This window comes from Wyeomyia smithii, chromosome 1 (genome assembly GCF_029784165.1).
Source record: "Wyeomyia smithii strain HCP4-BCI-WySm-NY-G18 chromosome 1, ASM2978416v1, whole genome shotgun sequence".
In the NCBI taxonomy this organism is placed as follows: domain Eukaryota; kingdom Metazoa; phylum Arthropoda; class Insecta; order Diptera; family Culicidae; genus Wyeomyia; species Wyeomyia smithii.
Genome location: NC_073694.1, coordinates 123,398,662 through 123,422,071, shown reverse-complemented (window position 1 = coordinate 123,422,071; position 23,410 = coordinate 123,398,662). Strand labels below are relative to the sequence as shown.

At 39.8% G+C, this 23,410-nt stretch overlaps 1 protein-coding gene across 1 annotated transcript in view; it reads right to left on the bottom strand.

The window, feature by feature from the left end:
- Window positions 1-23,410, bottom strand: part of LOC129718271 (glycine dehydrogenase (decarboxylating), mitochondrial-like) — a 72,115-nt gene that overhangs the window by 5,169 nt on the left and 43,536 nt on the right. Inside the window, exon 2 of the mRNA XM_055668884.1 lies at window positions 4,805-6,930. Coding sequence (XP_055524859.1) covers window positions 4,805-6,930 — 2,126 coding nt within the window. The remainder of the gene's footprint in view (window positions 1-4,804; window positions 6,931-23,410) is intronic.

Genomic DNA, 23,410 nt, shown 5'->3' with positions numbered 1-23,410 from the left:
AAACATTTGGAAAAGTAAAAAAAACCGCCGTAATTCAAAAATCCGCGTAAAAAAACCGCGTTAATTCAAAAATCCGCGTAAAAAACCGCGTTAATTCAAAAAATCCGCGTAAAAAAAGCCTCGTAAAAAATCCGCGTAAAAAAACCTGACTGCATATCATCTGAAAGAGTGTAATTTTCTGAGCAAAACGTGTTTTTGTAAACTTTATATCATTATTCTTCGATTTTTAAATGAAGAATAAAAATTCGCTCTAAATCGCTACAATGACAGTTGGTATATGGGTGAACTGTCATTGTAGCGATTTCGAGTAGTTTTTAATTGTATTTATAAAGCGAAGGACAACGATAGAAAATTGTTGGAAATCACGTTTTGCTTAGAAAATGCAGTTCTCTCAGATGACATAAAAACTGATATAGCTAAACAACCCAATTGTCCTGTACAATTAACAGTTGGCTGCGAAGTCTGTGTATAATAAACAGAAGGTCGAGTTCCGATTCGGAATGTAGTACTGAGACTTTGTTTTGTCTAGTTTAGAAGACAACGAATCACCAGATAAAATTTATCATACCATTCGTCCCACGTCGAATCTGCGTTCGTGCAGTTAGGTTTACTTTCAATTATATTTACTATACTCAAAAAACCTGTGTTTCTGTACTGACTCCAACATGAGTGACCTTTTGCTTCTTCAGATGGCTTGTCACCTTGCGTGTATACCCCAATTAGTTTTGACACTGTATCATCATTAACCCACGATAGATAAATCAAATAAATAAAAAAAAAAAGAAAACGTTCAGCCAGACGACTCGGGCTTCTGTTAGTTGAAAATCAGAACAACTTTAATTTTGGCACAAATTTGATCTGACATAAACTAGTAAACCAGCACTACAAGGGGGATTCATGGGTGCCCGCGCCACCACGGATTAGATATTCGCGGTTCGGCGTGGCATGCAGAAATGCAGAAATGCCGCGAATACAACGTGCCCACACATCATTCGTCTATCGATTTTAAATCGGCGTACGACACAATCGATCGAGACCAGCTATGGCAAATTATGCACGACTACGGATTTCCGGACAAACTAACGCGGTTGGTCAAAGCGACGATGGATCGAGTGGTGTGTGTAGTTCGAGTATCGGGGGCACTTTCGAGTCCCTTCGAAACGCGAAGAGGTTTAAGGCAAGGTGATGGTCTCTCGTGCCTACTGTTTAACATTGCCCTGGAAGGTGTCATTAGAAGAGCGGGGAATAATACGAGTGACAGGATATTTCAATGTGGAAAAAAATTCAACGACGCATTATGGCAGGAAATCGTGAATACTTTGGTCTCCGGAGGACGCTCCAATCGAGTATAATTCGTCGCCGCACCAAGTTAGCCATCTACAAGACGCTGATCAGACCGGTATTCCTCTACGGGTATGGAGACATGGACTATCTTGTCCAACGGACCAACGGACCGGAGGACCAACGCGCCCTTGCGGTCTTCGAGCGGAAAGTGTTGCGTACCATATTCGGTGGACTGCAGATGGAGAACGGAGTGTGAAGAAGGCGAATGAACCACGAACTGCAGGAGCTGCTTGGGGAGCCATCTATCGTCCACACCGCTGAAATTGGCATGTTGCGGTGGGTTAGGCATATTGTAAGGATGTCGGACGACAGCCCGGTAAAGGTGGTTGAAACCAATCCGCCAAAGACTAGACGGAGAGGTGCACAGCGGCCAAGGTGGATCGATCAGGTGGAAGACGACCTGCGGACTCTACGCAGACTGCAGAGCTGATGAACTGCAGCCATGGACCGAGTGGAATGGAGACAACTCTTACGTACAGCAAAGGCCACACCACGAAATCGTTTTAATATAATTTCGCACTATTGCTTCTTATGAGATGGTACAATAAATTTGGATGTTTTCACAAAGTTCTCCAATATAAAGATGTCAAATTCGTCTATAATTACAAAACTATAAATTGTTAGTTACTATTTTCTCTCAAAAACTCAGTTTTCATACAAATGCAAATAGATTCAACCGATCACAAAAATTGATCTCAGTGAATCGGAAAAACATCAATTTCCGAAAAATTCTGCGTATTGTTAAGCTACAACATTGAATATTTTAGGAAAATCAGGACAAATGCTAGAATATGAAAAATAAATCAGGACATGTCCTGTTGAATCAGGACGGATGGTATCCCTAGCTTCTGTACATAATAAAGCCTCTCGGAATAGTGTTGACCAAAACTGACAGACCCTTTTTATCCGGGTTATTCGCGTTGAAAGAGATTTTAAAGGCTGTTCGCCCCTACGTGAACTATCATATGTAATTGTCAAAATGTGCGTGATGACAAAAGCAAAAATATTTCCTTCCTTCTTTTTCGCACCCAAAAACAAAACAAATAGGGTAGGGAACGGCGTAAGAAGTAGCGCCTATTCTAATCTGTCGAAGAAAACAGGCCTCAAACTCCTGCATTTTGATCAATATCGACAATTTAAATGAGGGAAACGAAAACTTTGATTGTCTAGCTGTTTTACGAATATAAGAAATACCGTTAATCACAAAGAAATCTGTGAACAATTGCAATTAAAACAAATCGACCTATATTGCAGCCAATCAGGAGCCACTTCGGGTGCTGAAAAAAAACGCCTGCAAAACAGATGGAAACTGCTTAAAATAGGTTCGGGGTGATTGGAATAGTGTCCCTCGATTGGTAACTTTGATTAATGATTGTTAAAGTTTGCTAACTTAGTTTTACAATCTGAAAACAAGTTCTGACAGAGAAAACGATAGAGAACAGATTGATATACTACTGTTTGAGTTTCACCCAACACATTTCGAGTATTTCGTCTAAATACACAGGCGGTTCCTAAAGCTGCTTAGAATATGTTCCCTACCCTATCAGCAACACTGTCAACGCCAATTCGTAAAAATAAAGTCCATCGGAGTAGTGTTGACCGAACATGACTGAGTAGTGTTGACCGAAATTGACAGAGACCCTTTCTATTTGTAAAATAGCACGATATTGGAACAAAAGTTTTAGCGACATTTATTTACTTCCCCAAGACTAGTAAAGCTTAATCGTGCTCTTACAAATACGAACGAGTGATTTTTGAAACCCGTTTATGTAAAATGTTGCAAAATGCATTGTTTTATCAATATGTTTAAAGAAGTTTACAATGTATTTTTGCTGAAAATTAAGATAGAACTGGTATCCAAAGAAGCACCGCATGCCAAAAAAGCTTCGAATGACGACATTTTTATATTTTACCATTATTTACCGGTTTATGCAGGTCCAAAAATTCTAATATCATCCGCAGATACGTACGTATTAAGGTTGCTACATGCAACCATTAAGTGTGTTTATGTGGACTGCTAATTCAACTAACAAAGCAAGTTAATATTGATTTTCCCATTAAAATAAATAAGTCCCTCTTATAACAAAATTGGCCAGAAAGACGCCCCACGAAACTTCTCTAGGGAATTTAAGTGGTGATATTTGGCAAAAAGCAAAAAGCAAAGCCTTGGCACAACATGGTGATATTTGGCAGGAGGAGCAAAATTCGGGTGAGTAGAGCAGTAAGCGTGTAAAAGAAAGAGTAAAATCACATTACACGCAAGCACGATTAAAATGATAATAAGCCACTTCTTACTAGCGGTATTGCCAATAGAATTGCGGGTAAAGCAGACGCCCGGGCATACACACTTAACTTATCTCCGTAAACTTCCCAACAGCTGATCGAGCTCGGCGAAATTTTTAACAAATGTCAGCAATATATTCCGAAGAACATTCAGCAAATATATAGATTTACCGTAAACCAGCATGTATTGACATTTTGTTTGCTGATGTTCTTGAATATTTTGCCGAAAACTTGTAGAACATTTCGCTGAATTTATCAGCTGTTGAGTTCTCGGCAATAAAATCTAAGTGTGTATCTTAGATCAACGATTCTGGTCGCAGTGAGGAAGTCCGTGCAGAAAAAAGTGTGAAACCCTTAAAGTAAATTTGACGCGAACCACGATCAACATGGCACGAGCCAGGATCAAAATTTCGCTAGCACTAAAACTCATATCATGAATATGTACTAGACATCAGGTGTTTTCAAAGTCAACAAATATAATCGTTTATAGTTGCTCTTTCAGTTCGATTCAAATTTTAGTTGAAAAGTTTTGCAGTTTTAAAAAAAAATCTTTCATTCCTAAGGTGCCATCAGAAACAATGAGACAGGTGCGGACCACGATCAATCACCATATTGCGTTCTATAATTTATGTATTTAACGTCATATACATACAGGCGACATACATACATACACACACGTACACACAAACACACACGAACAGACATTGCTCAGTTCGTCGAGCTGAATCGAATGGTATATACGATTTGGCCCTCTGGGCCTCGGATGTGTTTTTCGATTGATTCCATAACCTTTGTTTTGGTATGACAAGGGTGAAAGGCATTTATGAAATAAACTTTGTATCACAATATCCGATAAATAGATTTGTAGCTTGTTTGCATTCGGCATTGTTTTTTTGTGCATGTTAAAGACAATGTTTAAACTATTCCTGGTCATCATTGCTTAGTACCAGCGTTGTAGGTATCAAGTTTCTATCTTGTTCTGTCTATAGATATTTTTATGAACGTATCTGGTGTTTTGATGTGAAACCTAGCTCGAGAAACCCCATTTGGAATAGATGACTTGAAGTCCATTTTCTTAAGTTATAACACATTTTCAAGATACGTGGTCGCTTTTCTATACTGTGAAGCGCAGTAACGCGGGCCGGGTATAGGCAAGTTAAATGTAATTCTGACTTACCTTGATATATGCCCAAGATATTGGCAGTATAGATGAGCTTCCGTACGGTGCTGCACTCACAACTCCGAAACTTGTGTTTTCACTTCCCGATAATGGATCTACAACAGGATGGGTAGGTAAAAACGGTGCCAAATGTGATTTGACTCCTATCGGACCCATTCCAGGACCACCTCCGCCATGGGGGATACAAAAGGTCTTGTGGAGATTTAAATGTGAAACATCACTACCAAAATCTCCTGGCCGACAAAGTCCGACTTGTGCATTCATATTTGCACCATCCAGGTATACTTGTCCACCATATTTATGAACTAGTTCACACACGTCAACAACATTGTCCTCAAAAATTCCATTAGTTGAGGGATATGTTATCATAACACAGGATAAATTATCCGAGTGTTGCTGGACTTTCTCCTTTAAATGAGCTATATCGATGGTTCCGTTGTTGTGATTTACTCTGATCGCTTGAACTTTCATGCCAGCCATTTGTGCGGATGCAGGATTCGTACCGTGAGCACTTATGGGAATCAAGCAAATATTCCGTCTATTTTCACCTCGAGATTCGTGGTAGCTTCGGATTGCTCTGAGACCTGCATATTCACCTTGAGCTCCACTATTAGGCTGAAAAGAAAACTTGTCGTAGCCTGTTATTTCGCATAAATCTTTTTCTAATTCAGTTAACATTTGTTTGTAACCTTTGGCTTGTTCCACCGGGACAAATGGATGAATTGCTGTAAAGTGTCTAAATGAGCATGGAATCATTTCTGTGGTGGAGTTTAGCTTCATCGTACAAGATCCTAATGGAATCATTGAATGTACCAACGAAATATCTTTATTCTCTAATTGTTTCATATAGCGAACCATGCGTGATTCACTGTGGTGCTTATTAAAAATTGGGTGCGTCAGAAACGGCGATGTTCTTTTGAACTGAGTCTTATGAATTGACATATTCATTACAGTAGGATCAGCTAATGTCGAGTCAATGTCTGAGCAATTGAATATCCATAACAGATCGGAAATATCGGAAGTTTTAACTGTTTCGTCTAAAGATATACCTATAGAATTATCGCTGAAATATCGCAGATTGATTTTCTTTGCTTCGGCTCTAGCTTTCACTTCTGTTGTACTCATGCCATGTGCAACAATATGTAGTGTATCGAAAAAGTTTTTGTTCAATTGCTCATGACCTGCTTTTTTAAGTCCAGCATTGACAGTTAGAGCACAATTATGGACTCTGTTGGATATGCCTTTTAGACCTTCTGGACCATGGTAAATTGCATACATGGCTGACATATTTGCCAAAAGTGCTTGTGCAGTACATATGTTACTAGTTGCTTTATCCCTTCGAATATGTTGCTCTCTAGTTTGAAGTGCGAGACGGTATGCGTCCTGTCCATCCATATCTCTAGTGACTCCAATCATTCTACCAGGAATTAGTCTGGTTAGTTTTTGTCTGCAAGCAAAAAAAGCAGCATGTGGTCCGCCATAACCCAGAGGCACACCAAATCGTTGTGCAGATCCTACAGCAATATCTGCTCCAAACTCCGCTGGTGGTCTTAGTAGGGTTAGAGCAAGTAAGTCTGTGGCCACAACAACTAAGGTACCATTTTTTTTACAATCAGCAGATACTTGTTCAAAATCTTGTACATCTCCGAATGTATCAGGATATTGGAGTAAAATACCAGATATTTCATGATCAGCAAAATCTATTTCTTTGACTGAGCCAACTAATGTTTCTACGCCGAAAGCTTCTAGACGCGTTTTGACTACTGACACAGTTTGTGGATGCAATTTACGAGAGATGAATATTTTTTTTCGTTTGTTGTAGCGATGACAAAGACTCATTGCTTCAGCGGCCGCGGTTCCTTCATCCAGAAGTGAAGCGTTTGCTATTTCCAACCCAGTTAAATCTGTAATCAATGTTTGGAAATTTAACAAAGACTCTAGGCGACCCTGACTTATTTCAGGCTGATAGGGAGTGTACTGAGTTGTCCATCCTGGATTTTCAAAAATATTACGTTGTATTGGATGAGGAACTAAGCAGTTATAATACCCCATGCCAATGTATGATCTCCAAACTTCATTTTTGTTGGCTATTGCTCGGATTCTGTCAATCAGTTCGTGTTCATCTGCAATTAAACAAAAGAGAACAATTCATAAACGAATATTGGGTAAGGAACGGCTTAAGCAGTAGCGCCTATTTTAATCAGTCGAAGAAAAGAGGCCTCAAACTTCTGAATTTTGATCAATATCGACAATTTCAATTACGGAAACGAAAACCTTGATTGTCTAGCTGTCTAACGAATATAAGAAATACCGGTAATCACAAAGAAATCTGTGAACAATCAACAATCGAAACAAATCGACCTATATTGCAGCCATTCAGGAGCCACTTCGGGTGCTGAAAAAAAAAAACGCCTGCAAAACTTATGGAAACTGCTTTTTTAATAGGGGGGATGTTTTGTGATGAATTCATTATTTACTAATATTTATTCAGAATATGACATATCATCACTATTATGGAAACTGCTTAAAATAGGTTCGGGGTGATTGGAATAGTGTCCCTCGATTGGTAACTTTAGTTGATTATTGTTAAAGTTTGCTAACTTAGTTTCATAATCTGAAAACCAGTTCAGACAGAGAAAAAGATAGAGAACAGATTGATATACTTCTGTTTGAATTTCACTTTACATATTTCGAGTATTTCGCCTCAATACACAGGCGGTTCCTAAAGCTGCTTAGAAGATGTTCCCAATCCTATTATATTTCAATTAAAAAAAATTAAGAGGAAAAATTACTATTTTCTCAATAAGTATGGTTGCAGTATTGGCACTAAACTTTACTCAATGTGTATCCAAAATAGTTTGGTATGGCAATGTTACATTTATCTCCTGCAGAAGAATCATCTCGAAAAATCGTATCACTCATCAGCTGCATACACAATTAGTACAAAATGGTTTGCATATTCTCTAACCGTGTTTTTTTCACAACATTTATGTGACACGACACAATACAACAGAATGTTTACGGCGCCAGTTAATTTTAGTATCTTAAAAACTAAAAGTATTTTTTTTATCCCTGCTGCCGACTACGAGCTGAATTTAATTCTAGTCTAGTCTAGTCTACACTAACACAGCCAGTACTTGAAAGGATCCTGGAAAATGATATCCACCATTTAAAAAAAATGATTTCCATACATTTTTCTTGTCAACGGCCAGGCCTACTGTGTAGCGCAATATAATACAATGTAATCTAAGAACGGGGGCAATCCGTACCAACCGTTCCGTATGTAAGAAGTCATATAATTCGTTGGGAGTGCCAAAGCTAAGAAAGTACACTCCTTTGTTGACCAATCTCCTGGGATGGAATATAGGTATTTCCTCCTCATGTTCGGGTTTCAAAACCAAGGATATAGCGCCTTTACTCGCTTCAACTGTTACGGTTGGAACTTGAGTACTAACTCTAGTCCTAGCATTTTCAGCTTATGGTTATAGCGCCATTACTCGCTCTCTGGAAAAAATATGAATTAGTAAACAGCAAAAAAAAACCGCCTAGGATACAAACAAAGTTTGATCGATTAATTATAACCAAAAATGATCAAAAGTAGTGCTGTTTTGAACAAATTACTTTTAAAAAAAATTACATCCACATTTTTACATTCATTTAGACTCTACATGTCTGCTGTATGAAGAGTTTTGCTCCAAGTATATCAAAATGGTTGGTGAACTTTCGCTTGCTCTAAAACACATGACACTTTTTTAAAGTCATGAGAATCTAGATCGCGGCTTTAAGTTATATGCAAACTTAGGAAAATCGAAAAAAGCAAAGCCTTGGTGCCGCATTTCGACTCGGAACACGACCATCCGTTCACCACAAACAGATCCCGCTACCAACCGTCAAGTGTACATGACAATTGCGGGGCCAGCACCACGATCCCACCGACACCAACAGTTTCTCCCGAGCCGAGAGTCGAGCCCACGACAAGTGGCCCGTCAGGTCAGCATCGCATCAGCTGGGTGGGTTTAGAAAAATCTACTTGGTTGAAAAAGAACTAACCTTCAAAAAAAAAAACCTATATCATAAATATTCCCGCACCTAAAACAAACGAGAAATTTTTATCGTACAATTTTTTATCATATCCGCTGGCTTGGTAACTGTACTCCATACTTTAGCTACAAAACTAGAAAAAAAATTTGCAGCAAAAGAAATTTCGCTTGCAGCCTTCCTCGATATTGAAGGGGCATTTGATAATTCATATCATTATTCAATCACTGCTGCAATGGAGAAACGTGGTTTTGACAATTGCATTATTAATTGGATAAACGAGATTTTATCAAAAAAAAAAAAAAAAATATCAGCAAGCTCTAATATAAATGTAAAAGCTATAAAAGGGTGCCCGCAAGGAGGTGTGATATCTCCTCTACTGTGGTCATTAATAGTTGATGATCTTCTCAAAAAAATGATGGAAGAAGGCTTTGAAATAGTTGGATTCGCTGATGATATTGTGATTATTGTTCGTGGCAAGTATGATGATATCATCGCAAACCGAATGCAAATTTCCTAGAACATTATTTTCTCGTGGTGCGATAGGGAAGGCTTAAACGTAAATCATTCAAAAACCACTATTGTCCCATTTACACGTAGGAAAAAGATTATGCGTAATGATATTAGGCTAAACGGTGAGCTTCTCTCACTTAAATAACGTCAAATACCTTGGAGTAACTCTTAGCTTAGCTTAGCTTAGCTTAGCTTAGGTAGACTGCCCGTAGTTGCACTCCGTGATTAGTCGAACCAACAAAATTGCAAAATGAACCAGATGAATAGTGCTTGGGACTAGCATTACATTCTCATTGTGCAATTTTCATTAGTTCACAATTGATCAAAGAACTGTAAAAGAACTGACCAATAACGACGCCGGCCACGACCAAAGAGCTGTACTACTTGGGAAGGAACAGGGTTATGATGCTGTTTTATTTAGAGACCGCGGGTACCACTGCATCTCTACGAGCATCACAAGATAGGAATTGTATTATAAGCTCTGGTCACATTTTAATAAATAATGCCATGTTTTACGCAGAATTTTAGCATCACAAAGCCTATTACGCTAAAAAAATACCTATTGAGCAAAGCTAACTTGCAAGCAAGATATGCCACGCGAAATATTTAAGGTCTGTACGTATTCGACGACACTCACTTGCATTTGGAAATGTTTCAAGCCAATTTCATAAAAAGTATCTCCGTGAATACTGCCATGCCATAGTAGTACTGTAGTACCTACTCACAAAAAACGCACCATTTTAGCAAAAAAAAAACACCTTAAATGTAGACCTTTACAAAGCAGACAATCCACACGCCCAAAACGTTAGCCGTACTAGTCAGGACTGAATTTGAACTTTGTAAATGAAATAAAACTGAACCAAAACTTAACTGAAGCTGAACTTTAGCTAAATAAAAACCTGAAATTTAACTAAACTAGAACTAAATTGAATCTGACCTGATACCTAGCTGAGCCGAGCTGGACTGAACTGAGAATTATAAAATTCATAACGAATGAATGAACCTTTCCAGTAAGCAGCTGTAAATTATTTTGTCATTACATTTACATTTGCATTTTTTCAAATGTACCTATTAATGTTAGCCAAACTACGCCTTACTTTAAATTTTGTTTTCGGTACTTCTTCAAACGATGATGGAAAGGTGCAGTTTCAACATAGCACGAAATACTCTAACTTCATGTACATTGAACATAGTTAAAGTGAAATAAGAAGTAAAAAGGAACGCTCTCACCAGTTTTAGGACTAGGTATTTATATCCTTCTCATATTCGACCCCTTTGTTTTTATCGACAGAAAGCTGGAATCCAAATTTAGTGTTTCTTCGGTTGCCGCCTCCAACCTCTTTTCTGGTCTTTGCGAAATCAAAACACACCGGAACAACAACGGCTTTCATCCAATGAACGTAGACACATCCCTTTTTCGGATACAAAATTTATAACTTACAGAAACTAGGAAAAAATGAAAATATTTCGACGAGAAACATTTTCACGTCTGTTCTTGATCACAACTTGCTTCGATCCATCACTACGAGCTGAATTTAATTCTAAAATTAAAACTAACATGTTTTTTAATTACTGGTTGTTTGTTTACTGGGTATCTTGATGTGACACTGAGCCAGGAAATAATGGAAGGCTTGTATTCCTCGGGTCCTGTCGGATTCGTGCGGAGTCTGGTTACTGGTTCCAAATCGGAGATCTAAGTGTGTTCTTGCCGTTTGTTGGATGTAGGCGGAAGAGATGGGACTAGAGTGGGGCATGGATGGATTTTAGGAAACCGTATATAAGGGACATGTAGGGTAGGTCAAGGCTCGCCAAGACATCACGAACAGGAGCAGCCGGTTGCCTACCTCCGACCTGAAGGGAAGCTATTAATTTAGACCTGGCGTCACGGTGTACAAGGCATGATCAAACAACATGCTCCATGTCGTGATAACCTTCACCACAGGCACAGATACCACTTTCTCCGAGCCCGACGGAGATGCACATCAAATCTATAGTGATTGGACATAAGCCGAGACATCACGCAAATGAAATCTGGACCTACATCCAACCCCTTGAACCACAAGTTCGTCGGGTATAATTTAATGTAATCACCTTCCCAGTTCCCCTTTAGTCCTAGAATTTTGCCAACTGATGATCGCATTCTGACGTACAAGTGAAAGAAATTCATTAAAGGCAATTGGTCTTTCATTAATTTCGCCGTTAGTTGCGCCCACCTTAGCCAAAGAGTCCGCTTTCTCATTGCCTGGTATCGAGCAGTGAGAAGGGACCCACACTAAAGTAATCTGAGAAGATTTTTCGGATAAAGCACTAAAATGTTCCCTTTTTATCCTCAGGAAATACGTAGAGTGCTCAACATCGTTCATGGATCGGAGAGCCTCAATGGAACTGAGACTGTCCGTAAAGATGAAATAAAGGTCCGTGGGCATTTTTTCGATAATCCCTAGGGTGTGCTGCATTGCAGCTAATTCTGTGCTTATGGGAAACGGTCGAATTGTTATTGAAGATACCGAAGCCAGTGGACCCATCGAGAAGTGATCCGTCAGTGTAGAACATATTGTCGCAGTTGAAGTGTCGATATTTCTTGGAAAAAATTTTAAGGACCTGCTGCACGCGTATGTAATCCGGGATTCCACGAGTTTCTTCTATCATGGATGTATCGAAAAACACAGTGGAATCAAAATTATTTGATAAGTTGACACGATTTGGAATATTCGAAGAATGGGTCATATTTTGTGACATGTGATTTGTAAGTATTCTCTTTGTTCCTCTTGGAACCACTCAGGGCGAAACAAATCAAGACGAGGAAGATTATCACCAAGTGGCTTTTCCGTTAAATTATCAGTGTTAAAGATATGTTCATTGCATTCACAAATCTATTTATTCATTTAAAATTACAATCTTGGAGGGGCTTTGTTAGGAAAGTATAGTTATGGATTTACGAACCGCTTTTTTTTGCACCGATGACGCTACGACCACCCTAGTGGCCGACTGGACAAGGATAGCTGCTGACATCCTGAGACTGGTAGAGTTGTTGTCCACGGTTGTTGCAGCGTGAGTGCTGCCGTTTTCCTTTAGACGTTACCGGTTGACGGCGCCTGGCCATGCAGCTCGACTGGCATAATCTCGCCAAGGTTCAGACGGGCGATCTGTCCGAAGCGATCCCAGATGTTCTATGCGGTCCGGACGGAAAATCTCCCCTTCAGGCGTCACCAGGCGAGGCGACTGACGTACGTTCCGGTGATTCGATCGGAGTAGCGTCCGCAGGCGGGGATACTGACCAGAATGGCTCCAGCTTTTAATTAATTTCACTTCACTTTATCAGTTACCAGACGCTGGTAATGACGACGACGGCTAATCGATCCAGAGCAGTGTTTTTCGGGTCACTTCAAATTGTAAAAGAGAGCTGTCCTCGGTCCGTCCAAGGCATTATATACCGTGATGTCTGTGTTGGGCAGAGTTGACGTCTTCGCCGGATTTGACAACTCGTACGTGAAATGCGCCCCACTTGCTGATGATCGATATTTACGGTCGAGGAATGGGAAAATGACAAATAGGGACCAAGGGGGTTTGGGTATTTTTATACGAGAAATTCAAATTGTAATTTGTCTAGAGTATAACAGTTACTTCAAATGAGCAAGGATTATTCTAATAATAAATAAAAAGGTGTATCAATTTAATCTATGGTATTTGAATGCCTATATTGAAATACTAGGAAACGAATATGGCTCTTTATTTTCTAAATTAAGTTTTGTAGCCTAACTGGAGGTTACAGATTGAAATACAATGTCATAAAACTGGTTTGAGTATTAAGTTCAATTAACCTTTCAAAATTTTCAACCACAGAGCGGTTCAAGACACCACATTTGATGAGAATACGTGAAAACAGGCTCCAGAAGCGGTTTTTAATGGTAGAACTACAGATAAGAGCTCCAAACTCATCGTATGGGTCGACTGCATGCAACCTAAGGCGATACAGAAGAAAAGATATTACATTCGCTTCTATTTGATCAAATGTGTGATTGCTGCGAAGCGGAAGCAGAAACACCCGTACTCAATTACAGACAATATCGTTGTTTGGTAAAGCCTTATAAGGTCTCCTGGGTGGGCTCCCCACCATGATCCGGTTATTGTACGAAGAAAATTCGCTCTTTGTTGGCATTTTTTCATCAGATACCTAATGTGTTTTAGAGTCGAACCAGACACCAAGATACTTGTGTAAAATAATTTTTTTTGAGCGTCTTAGTAGAATGGAATTGAATATTGAGAATAGGTTAAGTTTCTATTTAATTCTACTACATTTTTGTATTAGAATTAAATGAAAACATAACCTATTCTCAGTATTCATTAATTGTGAATGGAGCTGCGCAGGTTCATGCTTTCTAGAAAAAAAAAACTACTATCTCAGTCTTCTCCGGAGAGAATTAGATACCTAGCTGCAAAGCCCAAGCAGACAAATTGTCCAAGGTATCTTGCAATGGTCCTTGCAAATCGGCAGTTTTGGCTCCTGTAACAGAGACCACGCTGTCGTCTGCCAGACATTCGTCGATGTCATTTACATAAAAATTGTAAGAAAGGGGGTTTAAGCATGTAGCTAATGCGAAAAGTTGCCAAATCGCCATGCGTAAAATGCATATGCTTTTCGGATAACAAATTGTGCAGAAAATTGTTCAAAATAGGAGAAAATCCTTGTCGGTGAAGTTTGCCCGAAAGAATGTCAACAGAAACGGAATCAAAAGCCACCTTAATGTCTAAGAACGCAGACGCCATTACTTCTTTGCGAGCATACATACGCCAGCTAAAGATCTGTTAAAAGCAACGCAAGATAATCATTCGTCCCTTTGGCACAGCGGAAACCAAATTAGGTATCTGATAGCAGACCATTTGATTCGACGCAGTGGTCTAAACGACGGAGTATCTTTTTTTCTATCAATTTCCGGATACAGGATAGCATTGCAATCTGCTTATAAGAGTTGTGATCAGAAGCTGGTTTTCCCGGTTTTTGAATGGCGATCACCTTCACTTGGCTCCAATCCTGCGGTACAATGTTTTGCTCAAGGAACTTATTGAATAAGTTTGTAGTTCCGGGTAGATTCTTCAACAAGTTGAATTTGATTCTATCTAACCCAGGTGCATTATTGTTGCAGGCAGGGTTGCAAATGTTCCAGTTTAAACTGGATTCCTTCAGTTTTTTCACGTGATCCAGTCAAAAAGTTTATTCCCAAAATCCTTCAGTTTTTCCAGATATTTTCCAGTTTTATCCAGTTTTTTATTCACTTAAGCTCCGATTGGTTGTCGGAACGTAAATTTTGTAGATTGATGAAATCTTTTGATAATTCTGAACAGCATTTTCAGAATTCTATCTTCTCACACGAAACACGGCCAAATTAAAGACTGCATGACATGGTTGAGATAAAACGAAACAAATGGATTTAAAAATATTTCAAACAGGATCACTTGAAAAAAAACTGGAGGAATCCAGTTCAAACTGGAACATTGGCAACCCTGGTCCGGACATACTTTCTTGTTAAAATCAAATATCCACCTACTTGAAGACTCTTCGCTTTCGTTGACCGCTACGCGATTACGCATTTTTCTGGCTGTGTTCCAAAGAGTGCTCATCGATGTCTCCCTCGACGTCTCGTTTACAAATCGACGCCAATATCCGCGTTTCTTTGCTTTAGTCGAGCTCCGAATACCGTATATAGTCGTCAGGTATACCTTTCTTCTGATAGGCCAAAGACGCGTCGGATCTTTGAGTGTAGACATCGAAGCACTCTATGTCCCACCACGGAGTGGAAGGCCGTTCTTTGATCGTTACGATATTTTGGGATATTTTTTCGTTCAGGCTTGCAACGCGGCGTCGAGAATCAAGCCCGCGAGGAGGTTGTATTCTTCAAGTGGTGGATGATGTTGAATCGACTCGACAGCTTCTGAAACCATTTCCTCGTATAACTTCCAATCGATATTCCGTTTGAGGTCATACGGAATATGAATTGGTGGCGTATCTCGATCGAGGCGGGTAATATTAAAATCATGGAAGTTAAGATCAATGTTTGAAGTAAGCCAAGTTTCACATTTGTTTTTATTTATTAGAACTTTAAATGAATCAATTTTTGGTAAAATACTTCTACAATTCCACTGTGAGACAGAGGTAGAATCCTTCAGATTAGCAGATGAATTAGCCATCGAAGGATACGATCGCTGCAAGAAAGGGCCATTGGGCAGTCAACTGCTTCAAGAATGATCTAACTGTTGGGAGGAATACAGCAAGAAATTTTTTGATTGAATCAGGTATATTGAAGGTTGAAAAATCCAGTCCACAATGTCAGAAAATTTCACCAATCCAGAGTTTATTTGGTTACCTGGATTTGCAAAAGGAGCAACTGGGGTTTAAGATGTTCCTGGAAGTGCTGGGAACTCCTTCTGGAACAAGCACAGGAGATGTGTGCTTCGATTTTTCCGCGGCACTTTTTGTTTTGGTTGTCTAATTCATTCTTATGACCTTTGCGGGGGAGCCTAGCAGAGAAAATATTTTTCCTCTTTCTAGACTTCCCAAGAATCGGTTTCATCAGAAGACAACAGATCAAAGGGGTTCAATGTTATAGTAGAAGTGGTAACGCTCTTTAAGAGACCGTTTTAATTTATCCTTGCGCTGTGGTACTCCGCGCAAGTGGAGAGCTCAAGCTGATTCTCCCCGCAGTGGATACATTTTTCAGCATCCTCAGCATGGTTCTCTCCACACTTACCGCACCGTGCCTTATTGGAGCAGTAAGCAGCTGTGTGACCTAACTGCTTGCAATTGGTGCAGTTCATTAAACGGGATACAAATAAGTTCACAGGTAGACGAACCCGGTGGATCGAGACGTGGCTTGGCAATGCAGACCCGGCGAACGTAACACGAAACGAGTCTGACGGAGTATACACTTTTTTATCGCGACACAGACTGCAATTGCTTACAGTAGATAATTGTAACCACAGGAAGGCTGCCGTTCTTAAAGCAGCCAACGGCATCCTTCAGGAGGCTCATGACGGGCAGATTCAGATCGGTCACGACACCGTCGATCTCCACGTCTCGGGCGGGTATGTATACGCGATACGCCCGCGTAAAAAGCTCGAAATAAGCTGTATCGTTGGCCTGTTGGAGGTCATTGACCACAACACGGAGCTTGTTTGGTCTGACCTTCATAATTTCGGTCACGGCCTTGAAGTTTGACGTCAGGTCTTTCGAAATTTGCAGAATATCAGGCGATTTTGATTTTGGTCCTACTTTTGGCTGATAGTATGCAACGAAACGTGAACCTGCTGTTCCGTCTGGATAAAACCTGACAAGGGAGGGAACTGGAGAGTTAACAATGGAAGAGGAGGCAGGAGGGATAGGATCGGGTGAGTTCGGTGATTGTGGCGTCGGAGGCGAGGGATCTACATCCATCGCGCTAAATCTAGCGCACTAGCGCCGACAAGAACACGTACCTCTTTACTTCTTCCTTCCAGCAGGGTTGGTTGTCCGATCGTTCGAAGCTGCAGCCGTTACAGTCACACTGCAGGGGGCCGGTGCGGAATCACTTCACGCAGCGACACAACTCACTTGTCAGTTAGCCTTGAACGCGGATTATCTTTCCACTGCACACCGCAAGATCAAAGCTGCAGCCGGTAGCTTCGCTACAATACGGCGACATCGCAGTGCGCCGGGTATGGAATCACTCCACGTAACGACACAACACACTAGTCAGTTGGCCTTGAACACGGATTATCTTCTCTTTTGTTTGGCTATTCGTACACACAGACCGAGTTATAATGGAACGACCTCTTTGCACGTCCGTTTCTGTCGAGTCTTCGACACGGAATGATTCTTTAACCGTGTTGAAAGCCATTGAAACTCTCTTATATCTTCTACCGTTGCATTAATATGTACAACTTGAAGCTCCTATCCTTGCATCAATATGTACATTAATGAGGCCTTGATGAGCTCAACGACTAACTTCAATGTTCTCTTCAAAGTTACTAAGTCCAATCGAAGCGTATGGGTTCATTACACCATGAATAAATTCACAGGCCCCTACTCATTACCTATGAACCCAAAAAATAACATAAAAAACCTAAAAGTTGCTGTAATTGTACATAGTTATACAATGATTTAACTATGTTTTTCATTGTGAATGCATAAATCTTACATTGAATATCATTACAATGAAAAATTGTCCATTAAATGTTCTCTCCGCAGAATACATCGTAATTTTTTTTTTCGGGAATGAAGCTGATCTATGTCGTTTGGCGTCGTACACAAATTACGTAACGCATGAAGGTAGAGGTTTGAGTTTGCGTTACATGTTGTTACATGTGGAGCAGGGGGGAGCATGCTTGTCATTCTTCTTAGTAAGTGGGAAGAGCGGAGAAAAAATTCACCGCACACTTCCCTTTCAGTAAGTGCCTGTGTTATTCGCGTTACGCGGCCTCCCCGGGCGAAGGTACGGGTTAACAAGGCTTTGTCACCGAACGACAGTTGAATACGCGAGCGGAACCGATAATCGAGGCGGACCAAGACTCGTGTTAGCAACGACTACCTGGCCTTTCCCGTTTCCTGCTAGTTGCCTTACTACAGCGAAGGCCTATGCGTCTGGAAGGGGGAAATAGGTTACGTTCTAAAGGATTTTCTGTATACCAGTAAGGATCACTCTGGCCTGATTAAGTCTTCTAGCTAGTGTCCTCGCTAATGTGGAGGTCTATGCTTCTTGAAGAGAAATCAAAGAGTAATCACTTATTAATATAGGAAGGTTCGGTCCGTCCAATGAAACGACCAAATTCAGACTAACCATAAACTTCGATCATTCAATCAAAATTTCCTTATATACTAATTTTACGCTTACAATTCAATATTTACAAATCAATGTATAATACAGTCTTTAAAGTACGGCAGCGTGAGCCACCTGCCTCAAAACGCTGACCCTACGTAATTACTATTTTGTTGCCAATCGTTCTACCTGTGAGTGCATGGCTACTACATGCTACCTGCGGGAGCATTCGATTGAAATTTGATCTTCTGTTTATTTACGTTTTGAGTTTATTGGCGCTGCTCGCGCGGGTTATGGAATTTAATTTTATCGCGGCAGTAACATTCCGGCCCCCGTAACTGAAAAGTTACGCCACCTTAACATCTGTCGTGATAAATATTATAATGCATCTTCATTTATTCTTATAATTGGTTTTGGCCATGGTTTCCTTTTTCTGGGTTGAGGTAGTGGATATTGTGTAATTTGTTGTCTCCTGGTTTTCTGTTTTTGCAATATATAATATAGAACAGTAACAATTATAGCTAAAAGTATTGTTGTTAGTAAAATGATAATTAGAGTTAGCAAATGATGATTGCTTATTGGTTGGATTTTGCCACTTGATGTGGTTGTAATGTCATCAGTTATGTCTGTATATGCGGCTATTTGTTTTTCATCTATTTCGTGTGGAATTTCATTTTTAAATTTGAAAAAAATCTTCCTACTTTTTGATTCTCTAGTATTGCTTGAGTATGTTACACTGTTTTTTGAACGAATTTCGCATTCAGGTTCCATGTAAATTATTGCTGCGTAATGTGGTGGTGTTGTGGTTGTTTGACCACAATGTATAATTATTTCTCGTGGATTTCATTTCTTTTGGTAGTTTATGCAGCATGGCAGCTACAATGCAATCTGGTTCCGTAAGAAAAGTATTTTGATGAGTCATATAATAACTTTCATTAAGTTTAGTTACATCTTTAAAAATATAAAAGTATTGTTCTTGGTGATTGATCGCTATAAATGAATTATTTATCGTTATGATGGATCTATTGTAAACTCTAGGGATTGGAATAATTCTGAAATAGTTCTGAATAGTAGAATTTCTCTCTATTTATAATAATTGTTTTCATTATTATGTGAAGTGCATCTTTTTTTAAGGTGATTTCATAATGGCTTGCAAATTGTTCTTTTGGAACCATACAATCATTTGGGATTTTCTCCTCTATTTTGGCAAGTATTTGTAGCCTCTCTGTTTCTGGAATAGGATTTCGTTGAACTAATTTATACTTATTTAAAGTGCTTTCGGTAATTTGTCGAACGAGCACTATGGTTTCCAACAACTTTTTTACTGCAATATCAGCTCTTTTTGAATTATATTGGTTTGTTAAATGATCTAACTTTCCCTGAATACTAAAATTTTTTTTTGCTGAGTTGTGTTTTCAAAGTGTTTGTTTTTTCGTCTAATGTATTAATGAGATTAGATAACTGATGTAACTTTAGGTTATCTTCATGATGTATTATTTGTAGTTGGTCTTCTAAATCGTCACCTCCGAATACTAAATCTTTCAAAAACCCAAAAATACCTTTGCTGCGTTTCATTCTTTTCATTTTTTCTTGAAACATTGTTTGTATATCTTCGATGGCAACTACACATTGTTGCTCTACTGCTATCGCTGATTCGATAATGGTGTCGTCTTTGATTATTCTTGATATTTTACTTAATGCATTTCCTAAATTTGTTTGCATGTCTTCAATGTGTTTTATATCTTCTAGAGGTTTAATGTTTGTTTCTATTTCTGAGGTCCATAGTCCCCTTTGTACAATACACGTTCCTTCATGGTGAAATATAAGACCGTCCTTGTTGATCGGCTGAATTCTTAGAGATGTTGCTGGAGATATGATTGATAACAACGTGGTGCTGAGTAGAAGTGCCTTAATCCAACTGCATGGTTTGATCCGCTTATTTCGTTCTGGTATAGTTCGGGGTGGATGTCTTTTAGATGTTGGTCTCTTAGTTCCTTAATTTTGTCAATATCCAGTTTATTTCTTTTTCCCCAGTTAGAGAAATTTTCGTCCGCTAGTTTACGTTTCGTATTGATGACCTTGTCGTTGTTTTGATTGGAGTGGTTGTTGCTGTTATTGCTGTTGTTGATTACGTTGTCCTTGATGCTAACGTCGTTGTGTATGATCATGACGTGTTGTTCTGGCATGCTCGTTGATGGGAGATGTTGAGCGTCTTCTGGTTTCTCCTTCTTTGTAACGTCGAGAACCGCTATTTTCGTCGCTGCTCTTTTTATAATGCCCTTTTCCGTTTGTATGTCAGCCTTTCTGACTTGTCCATCTTTATCGGGGTATGTTTTTATTATACGCCCCTTCAACCATCTTCCAGCTGGTACGTTGTCGTCTGTGATGATGACGGTATCGTTTTCTTTAAGTGGAATGATCTCCTCGGTCCATTTGTTTCTTTTTATTAATGTTGGGAGGTATTCTGTTTTCCAACGATCCCAAAAGAGTTGTCCGTAGTGTTGCGCTAGCTTCCATTGTTCTTTATTAAATCCATCTACTGTTGGTGCAATTGGGGATACATGTTCTCCTGCTCGTCCGATCAATATGTGAAACGGTGTTAGAACTTCATCGTCGAACGTTTCGAGCGGTATATGAGTAAGCGGTCTGGAATTAAGCAGAAACTCTGCCTGGATGAAGCCGGCTCTTAGTAGTTCTGGTGTAGGCATTTTACAACTCTTAAACATATTTTTCAAGGAAGTCTTTATGATTTTTACTAAACGTTCCCATGCACCGCCGAAATGTGGTGCTGCGGGTGGGTTAAATGACCATTGTATTTCGAGTGCTGCCGATTGTCCTTTCTCCATCGTGGTGTTTATCTTATTCGCCCATGCTTGTAGCTCTCTTATTTCATTCCCGGCACCTATAAAGTTCGTGCCGTTATCGCTGTACATATGGGAAACCTTTCCTCTTCTGTTTTGAAAGTTTTTGAAACATGTTAGGAAACTGTCGGTATCTAATTTTTCGGCCATTTGAATGTGTGCTGCTCGGCTCGACAAGCAGGTGAACAATACTCCCCAGCGCTTTTCTATGGATCTATGGACTCTTACTTCGAATGGGCCGAAGTAATCAACACCTGTATGCGTGAACGCATGTAAATCTGGTTTTGCTCTAAAGTCGGGTAGCGCCGCCATCAGTGGTGGATTAGGCTTCGTTCTCCAGATGATGCATTGTTGGCAGTGTGTTTTAACATTTTTCAGCACGGCGCGTACTGCTAGAATCCAATATTTGGTTTGAAGTGCCCCGATTACTGTTTCATCTCCGTGGTGAAGGTATTTTTCATGGTATGATCTCACAAGGAGATGGGTAATGTGGTGTTTTTGAGGAAGGATTATTAACTGTCTGGCCGAGTTTTTCAATGCGGATAAGTTTCTAACCGTCCTCTCCTACGCATGACGCCATTCTCGTCCAGCACTGGTCGCAGGCTTGATAAAGGACCTTGCTTGGTTAATTGTTTATTTTTAGTTAGGTCCATCATTTCGACAGGAATTGGGCCTTTTTGTAAAGCGTATTTTCGACGATGTCTCGATCATTTCTGTTTATAGCTTTTATGAAATGTTTCCTTTCTGCGATCCAAAATATGTAGTATACTAGGTGTTGAACTAGTTTCCAGTAATTTGAGTAGCGGTTTTCTCGTATGAAATCATATTGCTGTATTTCTGTTGTTATATGTAGTGCTAATATATCCTTAGATTCTTCTGAGGTTTCTTCAATTGGTTTTTGCGTAGGCCAGTTGTTTTCCTGAAGATGCAGGAATCCAGGTCCATTTATCCAAAAAGATTTTCTTTTCACTTCCTTCGTTGCTTCGTCGGCTGGGTTTTGCAGCGATGGGACCCAACGCCACTGTTGTACGGTTGTTGTATCTAGAATTTCTCCTATGCGGTGAGCCACGAAAGGCTTATATTTACGATGATCAGATCGAATCCATGCTAAGACTGTTTGCGAGTCAGACCAATATATTCTTTTTGATATTGTCGGACGTATTTCATTTACTATTGTTTCTGCTAGCCGGGAGCCTAGCACAGCTGCTTGCAACTCTAATCGTGGTATTGAAAGTGTTTTAATAGGTGCTACTCTCGATTTAGCTGCCACAAGGCTAACGGTATTTCCGCATTTTATGTAAATTACTGCGGCAAACGCATTTTCACTTGCATCTACGAACGTGTGGAGTTCTAGAGGTGCTCCGATTTTTATGTGAAGACTTCTTGGGATTTTTAGATTTCCCATCAGTTTTAACGTACTGATCCAATTTCGCCATCGGGGCAGAATGCGTGACGTGATTGTGTCGTCCCATTCCATCGATTCCTTATGTCATTCTTGGAGGATTATTTTTCCTTCTATAATTTTGTGCGATATTAATCCGAGCGGGTCATAGATACTCATCACGAATGAAAGTACTTCTCTTTTTGTCGGTGTGTTTAACGTTTTTAATGCTTCTGCATTTAGTTTATCCAACCTTAGTTGGTAACTAAAATAATCGTGTTGTGTATTCCAGTGTAGCCCCAGGACCCTTTCTACGTGAGACTCTTTGTCAGTTATATCTTTCTTGTTTGAATCCATTAACCGGTTTTCGGGGAGTGAGTGAAGTAATTCGCGTGTGTTTGATATGAAGTTTCCTATGAAGAAACCTCCCTTTTCGTGGATTGTTATAACATCGTTAACTGTTTGACTGCTTCTTCTTTAGTGTGGAAGCTGTCTAGGTAATCGTCGACGTAGTGTTGTTTTACAATAGCGGTTGCTGCGGCGGGGTGAGTTTTTTCGAATTTTTTCGCATTAAAGTTTTTTACCATTTGAGCGCAGGCCGGTGAACAGGTGGCGCCAAATATCATAACCATCATGACGTATACTTCCGGTGGTTTTGATGTATCGCAATCTCTCCATAAGAAGCGTAGTACGTGCTGATCCTCCGGACGAATTCTCACTTGATGAAACATTTCCTGGATGTCACCGCTTATCGCTATGTTTCCTTCTCTAAAACGTAGTAATATTCCGAAGATCGATGTTGTGGCGTCCGGCCCCGGTAAAAGGGTTGAGTTTAATGAGACACCCTTAACTTCTGCTTTGTCGTCAAACACTAATCTTGGTTTGTTCTTGTTTTCATTTATGACGATAAAGTGTGGTAGATAATAAACTTTGTTTGTAGGTGTAAGTAATTCTGCTGGTGTTAATTTTCTGGCATATCCTTTCGCAACGTACTCTTTAAAGTTAAGTATGGCCCATTGCT